The 13503-nt window shown below is 42.2% G+C and overlaps 1 protein-coding gene across 1 annotated transcript in view; it reads right to left on the reverse strand.

Moving 5' to 3' along the window:
- Positions 1-647: 647 nt before the first annotated feature.
- LOC126203613 (UDP-glycosyltransferase UGT5-like) overlaps positions 648-13503 on the reverse strand; it is a 142919-nt gene continuing 130063 nt past the window's right edge. The window contains exon 6 of the mRNA XM_049937980.1: positions 648-1563. Coding sequence (XP_049793937.1) covers positions 1263-1563 — 301 coding nt within the window. The 3' untranslated portion in view covers positions 648-1262. The remainder of the gene's footprint in view (positions 1564-13503) is intronic.

Here is a 13503-nt window from a genome sequence, read left to right on the forward strand (position 1 = left end):
ACTCAAAGCAGTATTCTCCAACTAATGTGAGAGCATAGCGATCTTTGATGTTCTCCATCCTAGGAAAGGAAAATAAACAGAAAATAAACGTCTGCAATATCAAGAGGGACTCGCCATAATAACTTTGTCAGTGATGTTACAACGTGCCTTCACAAGTGTGAGCAGCTTTTGCATCTTTGGTAAGTTTTAACAAAATATTACAATCTGTGTCAGCAGGTCCTGATCCTGTGATTAGTGTTGCTGACTCTTTCTCATGGAACCTGGGGTTCCATTCCTGGCCAAGTCAGGGATTTTCTCTGCTCAGTACTGGGTGAATGTGTTGTACTCAACAGCATTTCATCATCATTGATGTCCAGTTCACCAAAGTGGCATCAAATAAGAAGATTTGCCAAACACTCCAGTAGGGATCTCTTGGCTAAATATGCCACTCACATACATTTCATTCTTCATTACAGTCTGTACTGGGTCAGCTGCAGTATCTATGAAATTTGATAGACACTCTTAAACCTTCACATTAGAGCTTCATAAGGAGATGCAGGGCTAGATCAATGGAGGAAGTGCCGAACTTGCCATAGCAGATGTTTAGATAGTTTAGAATACAATAAATATCCTCATAAGATTTCTTTCCTTTTATTAATACTGCATGGAGGAATAAATGGATAACAATGACAAAATTGTTTGGTTCATATAAACAGCTGTTGTAAGCATACATATACAAGACTTATTACCAACATTATCACAGTTTCAGAGAGACAGGTACATTACAAATAGCTATTATGTCATGTTAACAAGGCATGTTTGACAACTGTGAACTGAAAAAAATCTACAAGTAAAAAAATTAAACATCTTGTGCTGTAACAGTGTAGCTTTTACAAAATGACTTTGCTCTCACAACAAGCTGATAGCAAAGGTACTTTTTGTTAGTTTTGTACAAGACAGTAACAGCCATAAAAAATTGCAGGACTACAATACAGAATAGTGTCCTTCCTTGGCAATATACAGTGCCACAGTCCGCATTACACATAAAATAAACATCCAAATCGAGCTATTCTTCACTCCAGAATAGTCAAAAGCCGATACTGACAACACTGAGCACGTTGTTCACTGCACACTGCTCGGTGTTCACACATCTACCTTCACACAAGTGAATGCAAATACAGTGTTCACCCTTTGATCTTACGCCCTGGTGCCCATTTCCGCAGTCTCTGATTCAGGGAAAACTACTCCCCACAGCTGAACGGTCAATCCGTCACAACGTTAACTCAGTCCTCCTTCGTGCGCTTCTTCTTTGTTTGGGCCACCGATCCGTTTTTAGTGATTCTTCTGAAGACAGCTATCGTGATGAGCGCCACAGCGGACAGAGCAAGAAACAACGCCGCCAGCACGACCGCAGCGACATCCAGCAGCAGGTACTGGTACCACGACAGGTCGAGGGAGGCGGACCGCATGTGCGCCGCGCCACCATGCCTCAGTACATACTCCACCCAGTACACGGCCGTGTCCAGCGGCTTCTGGGGGCGGTCGTGAAACACCACGGATTTCTTCTTGGCCATCTCTTGGTACCTGAGAAATAACACCAGTCTTACATTAATTTATCTGTGGTATTTTGGTGGCCCTACATGGATGTATAGTAGAGTACTTGAGTAAATACAGCAGCCATCCAGTTTTTGTATTAAGACATCTCTCAGACATTCATTCGTCTTCAGTTGATATATTATATTCATGTCTTCATCACTACAACGTTCTTGTCGACTGTACTTTGAATGCTTCATCTGTTAAGCGCAAATAACTAACCTCTGCACAAAATATATGCCATGGAAGTAACAGAAATAATTAAAATAACTTGCTTAGGCACAAAAAGCTAACTTTACCAAAAGCGTGATTTCGTAGGTTTATTGGCACTAATATTATCACAAACTAAGTTACATTACTTTTAATAACAAAATTTGCCAACAGAAAGTTGGCTTAGCAATGAGTAGCAGCCTTGTCATTCTACTTTCTGATCTTTCCATTAATGACTTAGAATGTAACTTACTCAGAGAGAACCCTCAGGTAGTTAATAAAGTAATACACTGTGAAAGATCCCCCCCATGAACCATGGACCTTGCCGTTGGTGGGGAGGCTTGCGTGCCTCAGCGATACAGATGGCCGTACTGTAGGTGCAACCACAACGGAGGGGTATCTGTTGAGAGGCCAGACAAACATGTGGTTCCTGAAGAGGGGCAGCAGCCTTTTCAGTAGTTGCAGGGGCAACAGTCTGGATGATTGACTGATCTGGCCTTGTAACATTAACCAAAACGGCCTTGCTGTGCTGGTACTGCGAACGGCTGAAACCAAGGGGAAACTACAGCCGTAATTTTTCCCGAGGACATGCAGCTTTACTGTATGATTAAATGATGATGGCGTCCTCTTGGGTAAAATATTCCAGAGGTAAAATAGGCCCCCTTTCGGATCTCCGGGCGGGGACTACTCAAGAGGACGTCGTTATCAGGAGAAAGAAAACTGGCATCCTACGGATCGGAGCGTGGAATGTCAGATCCCTTAATCGGGCAGGTAGGTTAGAAAATTTAAAAACGGAAATGGATAGGTTAAAGTTAGATATAGTGGGAATTAGTGAAGTTCGGTGGCAGGAGGAACAAGACTTTTGGTCAGGTGATTACAGGGTTATAAATACAAAATCAAATAGGGGTAATGCAGGAGTAGGTTTAATAATGAATAAAAAATAGGAGTGCGGGTTAGCTACTATAAACAGCATAGTGAACGCATTATTGTGGCCAAGATAGACACAAAGCCCATGCCTACTACAGTAGTACAAGTTTATATGCCAACTAGCTCTGCAGATGATGAAGAAATTGATGAAATGTATGACGAGATAAAAAAAATTATTCAGGTAGTGAAGGGAGACGAAAATCTAATAGTCATGGGTGACTGGAATTCGTCAGTAGGAAAAGGGAGAGAAGGAAACATAGTAGGTGAATATGGATTGGGGGGAAGAAATGAAAGAGGAAGCCGCCTTGTAGAATTTTGCACAGAGCATAACTTAATCATAGCTAACACTTGGTTCAAGAATCATGAAAGAAGGTTGTATACCTGGAAGAATCGTGGAGATACTAAAAGGTATCAGATAGATTATATAATGGTAAGACAGAGATTTAGGAACCAGGTTTTAAATTGTAAGACATTTCCAGGGGCAGATGTGGATTCTGACCACAATCAATTGATTACGAAATGCAGATTGAAACTGAAGAAACTGCAAAAAGGCGGGAGTTTAAGGAGATAAACTGAAAGAACCTGAGGTTGTACAGAGTTTCAGGGAGAGCATAAGGGAACAATTGACAGAAATGTGGGAAAGAAATACAGTAGAAGAAGAATGGGTAGCTCTGAGGGATGAAGTAGTGAAGGCAGCAGAGGATCAAGTAGGTAAAAAGACGAGGGCTAATAGAAATCCTTGGGTAACAGAAGAAATATTGAATTTAATTGATGAAAGGAGAAAATATAAAAATGCAGTAAATGAAGCAGGCAAAAAGGAATACAAACGTCTCAAAAATGAGATCGACAGGAAGTGCAAAATGGCTAAGCAGTCATGGCTAGAGGACAAATGTAAGGATGCAGAGGCTTGTCTCACTAGGGGTAAGATAGATACTGCCTACAGAAAAATTAAAGAGACCTTTAGAGAAAAGAGAACCACTTGTATGAATATCAAGAGCTCAGATGGCAACCCAGTTCTAAGCAAAGAAGGGAAGGCAGAAAGGTGGAAGGAGTATATAGAGGGTTTATACAGGGGCGATGTTCTTGAGGACAATATTATGGAAATGGAAGATGATGTAGATGAAGATGAAATGGGAGATAAGATACTGCGTGAAGAGTTTGACAGAGCACTGAAAGACCTGAGTCGAAACAAGGCCCCGGGGGTAGACAACATTCCATTAGAACTACTGATGGCCTTGGGAGAGCCAGTCATGACAAAACTCTACCATCTGGTGAGCAAGATGTATGAGACAGGCGAAATACCCACAGACTTCAAGAAGAATATAATAATTCCAATCCCAAAGAAAGCAGGTGTTGACAGATGTGAAAATTACCGAACTATCAGTTTAATAAGTCACAGCTGCAAAATACTAACGCGAATTCTTTACAGACGAATGGAAAAACTGGTAGAAGCGGACCTAGGGGAAGATCAGTTTGGATTCCGTAGAAATGTTGGAACACTTGAGGCAATACTAACCTTATGACTTATCTTAGAAGAAAGATTAAGAAAAGGCAAACCTACGTTTCTAGCATTTGTAGACTTAGAGAAAGCTTTTGACAACGTTAACTGGAATACTCTCTTTCAAATTCTGAAGGTGGCAGGGGTAAAATACAGGGAGCGAAAGGCTATTTACAATTTGTACAGAAACCAGATGGCAGTTATAAGAGTCGAGGGGCATGAAAGGGAGGCAGTGGTTGGGAAAGGAGTGAGACAGGGTTGTAGCCTCTCCCCGATGTTATTCAATCTGTATATTGAGCAAGCAGTAAAGGAAACAAAAGAAAAATTCGGAGTAGGTATTAAAATTCATGGAGAAGAAGTAAAAACTTTGAGGTTCGCCGATGACATTGTAATTCTGTCAGAGGCAGCAAAGGACTTGGAAGAGCAGTTGAACGGAATGGACAGTGTCTTGAAAGGAGGATATAAGATGAACATAAACAAAAGCAAAACGAGGATAATGGAATGTAGTCAAATTAAATCGGGTGATGCTGAGGGGATTAGATTAGGAAATGAGACACTTAAAGTAGTAAAGGAGTTTTGCTATTTAGGGAGTAAAATAACTGATGATGGTCGAAGTAGAGAGGATATAAAATGCAGACTGGCAATGGCAAGGAAATCGTTTCTGAAGAAGAGAAATTTGTTAACATCGAGTATAGATTTAAGTGTCAGGAAGTCGTTTCTGAAAGTATTTGTATGGAGTGTAGCCATGTATGGAAGTGAAACATGGACGATAACCAGTTTCGACAAGAAGAGAATAGAAGCTTTCGAAATGTGGTGCTACAGAAGAATGCTGAAGATTAGATGGGTAGATCACGTAACTAATGAGGAGGTATTGAATAGGATTGGGGAGAAGAGAAGTTTGTGGCACAGCTTGACTAGAAGATGGGATCGGTCGGTAGGACATGTTTTGAGGCATCAAGGGATCACAAATTTAGCATTGGAGGGCAGCGTGGAGGGTAAAACTCGTAGAGGGAGACCAAGAGATCAATACACTAAGCAGATTCAGAAGGATGTAGGTTGCAATAGGTACTGTGAGATGATGAAGCTTGTACAGCATAGAGTAGCATGGAGAGCTGCATCAAACCAGTCTCAGGACTGAAGACCACAACTACAATAACAACTGTGAAAGATAGGCTGATGAGATACTAATCTTTGTCGATGATACAACAGAGGAAATGAATGCCCTTGCAAAAAAAAAAAGAAAAAAAAAGTATCGTAATATTATCTTCTCCGTTGGACCACAGAAAGTACTAACAACAAACCTATGTTTAAAGTATATAGTTAACCAATATAGATAGATGTCACTATCAAGAAAACCTCAAGTAACCAGATAAGCACAAAGTGCCATACCACAAAGCAATGCTCAACAGAATGCATAAAATCTCAACAGAACCAAACTAAAGAACTAGCATTAAGGAAGAACGTCATTAAAACATTGCTTATAATAATAGCTACAGTCAAACATTAACAGACGATTTAAATGTTAAAATCAGTTCCCACATAACCAATGACAAAGACAAAACAACAAAAATAACACCATATCACTGCAAACAGAAAAAGGGGAACAGGGTATACTTAGAAAAACTTTCAATAGGGATTGTTTCAAAACTACTCTTACAAAATTTGGGGACAGGTTCCTTACCTCAAAACAAGACAAAAAGTTCATATCGACATATGCCAAAAAATCATTCGTTTTCGAGTTGTTGACGAAAGTTTACAATGTATGAAATAAATAAATGTCGTATGAATAGGGCCTCCCATCAGGTAGACCATTCACTGTGTGCAGTTCTTTCGATTTGACGCCACTTCGGCGAATTACGCGTCGAAATGCAGGAGATTAGTGTGGTGTCACCGCTAGACACCACACTTGCTAGGTGGTAACTTAAATCGGCCGCGGTCCTGTAGTATATGTCGGACCCGCGTGTCGCCACTGTGTATTCGCAAACCTAGCGCCACCACATGGCAGGTCACAAGACACGGACTTGACCTCGCCCCAGTTGTACGGACGACATAGCTTGCGACTAGACCTACCAAGTATTCCTCTCATTTGCCGAGAGACAGATTAAATAGCCTTCAGCTAGTCCATCGCTACTACCTAGCAAGGCGCCATGTGTATCATTGCTAATTGCTTACTACTATGCAAGAGATGTATTTCAACAAGAACAAGACTACATTAAAGTTAAGTATATTAAAATCTCTCTTCTTTTCTTTATAGTTTTCATCCAGTCTCCTGTTTCAGAATTTACGCCCGTCTGCGTTAGTTTCGCGTGCACCTAGCCACTCATTGTGTCGAGACCTTAGGGAATCGACACAACAATTAGCGTTCAACATAAAACTCGTAACAAGTGCTGGAAATGTCCTCTTCTTGCTTCTAAATGCAACCTGAACTCGTCAAATCATGAACTGTCACATTCTTTCAAATCCACCCTCGCAGTTTCGAGTGGTTTCACAGGCTTCCATGACACATCAATGAAGAGTTTCTGCATCCAGGTGGTCTGTTGCATAGACCAATTGTTTAAGCTGCCCCACAGATAATAATCCAAAGCAGTGAGGTGGAGGGGACATGCAGGTCGCAGAACTAGTGCCCGTCCACCTATCAGTGTGTCGTGGTGGATACTAGCCAGCGCATCTCAAACACTGAGACTGAAATGTGGTGCAGCTCCGTCATGTATGACCTCTTAAGTGATTAGTTACGAAGGAATACATTTCTAAGACATTCCCATAAATTACACATACAACTAAACATCAAGTACAAAAATGAAAAAAAAGCATGATTATAATAAATAAAATACCATTTGCTTCTCAAAGTGATAACTTAGTAAGTAGTACAATGTAAGTCATTCTTTTCTTTCTTTTTTACATTATAGAATATGCTTCCAATCTAGCAGTAAGTTAACTGTACGTAAAGTGTGTAATATAACAGCTTACGCATAAAGTCAAGATATCATTTTTGTGATGTTTAACCTGATTTAGTAATCATTCTGTTAAGTCTAGCCACTATTACTTACTAGTACAGCCATTTTATATCATTGCTCTGAGAAAGCCACCCCTAAAATAACCCAGCACACCTGATTATAGTACGTTGATAGTACGGGGGGGTATCCGGAAAGTAAGTTCCGATCGGTCGCAAAATGGAAACCACAGTGAATATCCGGGTGAAGCTTTGCACAAATGTGTTGGGCACTGTCCCTAGCACGCTCTTCGATCGCGTCACGTCGCTCCTTAGAGTTCTGACTGCACAACGAGGACGTAAAGATGCCTAGGAAATATGTAATGTGACAACGTGCAGTCTAGTGAATGCCAGGTATAGTCAAGGCGCAGCTGTACAGAAAGTGGACGCTTATGCCATCTGTGGGCCAGAATCGATGGCAAAGCGCAAGTGCTTCCGCCTGGTGGCAGCTAAATTGAAGAACGCTATGCAGGAGACAGTGTCTGGCTTGGGCTGCACTCTGACAGCGAAATAACTAAAGAATTAAAGTAAATAATATTGTTGCGTGTAGTAAAAATATGAATTGTAATATTACTTTAATATATGAAAATGACTGTAATTGAATATTGTAATGCTATGGTATGTTTAATTGTAAATAGAGAACTTGGCGTAAGGTAAAATAATGTCTAGGTGTGGGGGGAATCCCCGAGAATGAGAACAGTGTACAGGTTGGCGCGTAATATTGGCGGTAGAAGTAAGTTGGCGTAGCTCTGAGGCAGAACAAGTGTTAAGTGGCGTAAAAGTGACTGCCGGTGTGTGCTACAGTAACGTTGCTAAGAGATCATTTAGAAGTGAGCTGAAAACAGATACGGACTTCTTCTATCGTACGGCTACAAGCTAAATGGACACTAAGGCTTGTAAGACGCGGTATTTCGATGGCGATGGGCTGTGAGCGGCAAAATAGTACGGTTTCCCGCTCTGAGGTACATGGCACTGCATGGTGCAATGCTGTGTCAATTGCGACGAGTTGCTTGTGCCAACAGCGAGGTGTGAAGGGACCAGTAGCCACATCCAACGGTGTATTGTGATCTCAATAACTGATGAGGTCTATTGGTGAGCTCACTTCGGTAGCAATGAACTCGAAGTTATCTTACAAGAGTATAATTATGAACAGTGGTTGATATACAGATGCCATTGCCAGTGCATTTATATTTTTTGAATCAGTTTGTGTAATAGTCAAACCAAGTTCTCTACAGTGTCTAAAGTTTGGAGGCAATAATAATTTTGTGGCTTAAATTGCATTTCCCGAGTATAATCAATTATTTAAAGGAAATAGATCATTATTACATGATATCCAGTGATTTTTATGTGCTGCAACATCAGTGAAAAGTTATGGTGCGTTAGTATCGGCGTAGCTATATTACAAGAGAAAATAGTCGGAATTAGCGCCGAAATTGCCAGCAGACGCCGCATCATGCAACGGATGGAAGATGCCAGGTCCTGTGCCACCTTAATTACTATCCAGCGCGATGTGGTGGCATTTCACTACATTGCCATAGTCAAAAATTACTCGGTTCCGTCTGAGCAACGTGATTATCAATTAGTGTTTTCAGTAACTATATTGATAAGCAGATCTATATTGTTCTTTAATTAAGCGTTCAAGGAAATTGCTGCCACCACAGTACACATAACATTAAATTCAGTAATCACAATTTGTGTAGTTTACATTAACCTAAAACTAGTTCAAGTGTTTATCATGTGTGTTTATGTATTGTGAAACGGTTTCAGGCTATGGTATTGTTTTAAATGAATAGTGTCCTCCTGCTAGGCAATATCAACCATAGAGAATTAAGTGCTTCCTGTACAGTCACTTCAAAGAGATTATCAGTCCTAGTAATAACCAAATATAGACATAAAAATAAGTTTGTACGAGCCATTATCATTATTTATTCCAAAAATTCCGTGTAGTAGTTGGATCACCATAGAGTGTCTATTCAAACCTATTACACGCGGGAGCCGCTTTCCAGAAGTCCGATGCCGCATGGTCTAATAATAATACAGTAAATTCGGGTAGTGGCATCGCAAATAGCATCTGCCAACAGTTGTGGGTGCCTGTCGAAAATGGTTCCCCTAATTCTATGCAACCCCACATCACGTAGCTCTCATGCATTTTCCCCTCATAACAATTCTCGGACAGAGCGAGGTGGCGCAGTGATAACACACTGGACTCGCATTCGGAAGGACGACGATTCAAACCCGCATCCGGCTATCGTGATTTGGGTTTTCCATAATTTTGCAAATTCGTCAAATGCTGAGATGGTTCTTTTGAAAGGGCCCAGCCAATTTCCTTCCTTATCTTTCCCTAAGCTGATGGGCCCGATGACCTTACTGTTTGTTCCCCTCCCCCAAACCAACCAACAATTCTCAGCCCCATACTGCAAGTGCGATGAAGATGCTCCTGCAGAGTTTTCGATGGGAAGAGATTGATCACCCACCATACAGCCGGGACTTGGCTCCTGATTTTCATTTCTGCTCATATGAATTGCTGACTATGAAGACAACATTTTGAGACAGACAACGAACTGCAGACCATCGTAGAGAAGTGGCGAAAATCAGAGGCGGCCGCCTTCCCTGACAAGGGTATTGAAACGTTGGTACAACACTACGACAAATATCTAATTCGGGGCGGTGACTTTTAGACAAGTGTCTGGAAGATGTAGCTAATTGACTTTCACTATGGTTTCCATTTCGCGACCTACCGGCACTTACTTTCTAGACAACCCTCGTATATTAAGAAAGAAATGAAGGAAGGAAGACTGGAGTTTAACATCCCATCGACAGCTCTGCCATTAAAGTCGGATAATAAGCTCAGATTACTGAAGGATGGGGGAAGGGAAACGCCGTGCCTTTTTCAGAGGAACCATCCCGGCATTTGCTTGGAGCGCTTTACGGAAATCATGGAAAACCTTAATCTGGATGGCTGGATGTGAACCGTGGACCTCCGGAATGTGAGTCCAGCGTACTGATCACTGCGCCGCCTCGTACGGTACTACGCAAGGAATACGACACCATCTTCTTTTCTTTTCTTCTTTTTGTTTGTCTTACAGAGACAGCCGTCAAGTTTTAAGTTCGACAATATTAAATACATAAACACAAATTGTTTGGGAAGTAATTTCGAAATATAAAAGAAAATTATATCTTGACTACAGACATAATTTACGTTACGAACAAACGCGTAAGACAGCCACGTGGTGAATGCAGCTAAATGTATATGTGCAGCATATATAAATCCGACCACGGATCTCGAGGTTACAAAATGAAAACAAGGGCACCTAATCATTAAGTAACATAAATATACAAGTCGGGAGACGTGGAAGATAAACAGGTCGTTATTTTGCACAAGCCAGCAGCAGCGTTCAAAATGCAATCGATGAAACGTTGTACGGATGAAGATGTAAATATACGTCGTGCTACGACAAGTGTGGATGGGTGAAAGACCAAAACGCGAACTGGTACAAACAAAGCTAAATAAAAAACGGCTGACTGCTGTATTTGTTCAGGTAAATCTTAATTCAATTACATTACACTAATCGAATTCCGTGGATCATGCAGAGAGGGATCTCGGTTGTAAACAGAAGTCAAGACGTACATTTTATTTAAGTGCAGCAAAACGAAAGTACTTAAAACTTTGAATAATTTTGTTCTACAGTGCTAATATTAATTATATTATTACCTGCAAAAATTAATTTTGTGAATTTTGGTGATGGTATAGGTATATGAAATACACTCCTGGAAATGGAAAAAAGAACACATTGACACCGGTGTGTCAGACCCACCATACTTGCTCCGGACACTGCGAGAGGGCTGTACAAGCAATGATCACACGCACGGCACAGCGGACACACCAGGAACCGCGGTGTTGGCCGTCGAATGGCGCTAGCTGCGCAGCATTTGTGCACCGCCGCCATCAGTGTCAGCCAGTTTGCCGTGGCATACGGAGCTCCATCGCAGTCTTTAACACTGGTAGCATGCCGCGACAGCGTGGACGTGAACCGTATGTGCAGTTGACGGACATTGGGCGAGGGCGTATAGTGGGCATGCGAGAGGCCGGGTGGACGTACCGCCGAATTGCTCAACACGTGGGGCGTGAGGTCTCCACAGTACATCGATGTTGTCGCCAGTGGTCGGCGGAAGGTGCACGTGCCCGTCGACCTGGGACCGGACCGCAGCGACGCACGGATGCACGCCAAGACCGTAGGATCCTACGCAGTGCCGTAGGGGACCACACCGCCACTTCCCAGCAAATTAGGGACACTGTTGCTCCTGGGGTATCGGCGAGGACCATTCGCAACCGTCTCCATGAAGCTGGGCTACGGTCCCGCACACCGTTAGGCCGTCTTCCGCTCACGCCCCAACATCGTGCAGCCCGCTTCCAGTGGTGTCGCGACAGGCGTGAATGGAGGGACGAATGGAGACGTGTCGTCTTCAGCGATGAGAGTCGCTTCTGCCTTGGTGCCAATGATGGTCGTATGCGTGTTTGGCGCCGTGCAGGTGAGCGCCACAATCAGGACTGCATACGACCGAGGCACACAGGGCCAACACCTGGCATCATGGTGTGGGGAGCGATCTCCTACACTGGCCGTACACCACTGGTGATCGTCGAGGGGACACTGAATAGTGCACGGTACATCCAAACCGTCATCGAACCCATCGTTCTACCATTCCTAGACCGGCAAGGGAACTTGCTGTTCCAACAGGACAATGCACGTCCGCATGTATCCCGTGCCACCCAACGTGCTCTAGAAGGTGTAAGTCAACTACCCTGGCCAGCAAGATCTCCGGATCTGTCCCCCATTGAGCATGTTTGGGACTGGATGAAGCGTCGTCTCACGCGGTCTGCACGTCCAGCACGAACGCTGGTCCAACTGAGGCGCCAGGTGGAAATGGCATGGCAAGCCGTTCCACAGGACTACATCCAGCATCTCTACGATCGTCTCCATGGGAGAATAGCAGCCTGCATTGCTGCGAAAGGTGGATATACACTGTACTAGTGCCGACATTGTGCATGCTCTGTTGCCTGTGTCTATGTGCCTGTGGTTCTGTCAGTGTGATCATGTGATGTATCTGACCCCAGGAATGTGTCAATAAAGTTTCCCCTTCCTGGGACAATGAATTCACGGTGTTCTTATTTCAATTTCCAGGAGTGTAGAAAGAATTGCCCAACTAAAGTTCTTTAATACAGCTTTACACGCGACCATTTCGTGGCAGACCGATCTAAGAAGAGGCCATCCTTAAATAGCACTACAGTTGTAAAACTACCACAGGCTACTGCAGACTACCACAAGGAAGTGTAAACTACGCTAGTTTCCTAGCAGCTTTGGTCAGTTAAGGTCGTACCCGCGATACTTGCATGTTGGTGTGTTGCATACTATCTGGCGTTACCACAAAACGATCGCGTTCTTTACGTGTGCAATCAGTCTCTTACCAGATTCTCGTAAAAACAGGATGTGGCGAAACGTCTAAAAACTTAATGAGGATGTACAAAGGGCCGGATAACCTGCAGAACATTATTGTTCTATATAGTTATCCTCCTGTCTATTACTTACGAATAAACATTATTTATAGCATAACTGAAATTGTCAATGTTTAATTCAGGTTTTATTCGAAAATTGTTGATTTTTAGCATGAGACCGAGTGATGTCATTGTAAAACTAAAGAAAATGCAATTTCGTCCACAAAAATGTAAAATAATAAAAACTAAAAACACATCTTCAATATTTCGTCGAACGTTTATAAAGCATGTTTATGTTATTCATAAACAAATTCAACAGTTGGCAGTAATAACAGGAAACTCTTGCCTTTAATCATGATGAAGAACGTTCCATGGAGTACAAAATAACAACAACAATTAAGTGTATTTCTTTGTGCACGTAAACCGTACTTGCATCGAAAGTATTTGCTCTGGTGACAAAAGCGCAGAAGTAATGAGATAAAACAATTTTTATCACTTATAAAATTTGGTTTATATCCCGTAAGAGTATAAAATATTCAATGGATTAACACTGAATGATGTTCAGTTGAAATTATTTGCAAAACAGACAACCAAACAAACAAAAAAACCAAAGAGAAATTGTCGATTCCCATTTTCTCTCTCCCCTACCGATTCTACCAATGCTATCGGTAATCCTACCATTTACTACGTCATTTATGCAGTGTACCGAAACTGTCGAATCATAGTTTTGGAAAAGCGCAACTCTAAGTAGCACACATTGGTACCGTATGTGATTAGTGAGGAGTGGCTCTGGAAAGTTGCATCAACAGTTTGATG

Source organism: Schistocerca nitens, chromosome 9, assembly GCF_023898315.1.
Source record: "Schistocerca nitens isolate TAMUIC-IGC-003100 chromosome 9, iqSchNite1.1, whole genome shotgun sequence".
In the NCBI taxonomy this organism is placed as follows: domain Eukaryota; kingdom Metazoa; phylum Arthropoda; class Insecta; order Orthoptera; family Acrididae; genus Schistocerca; species Schistocerca nitens.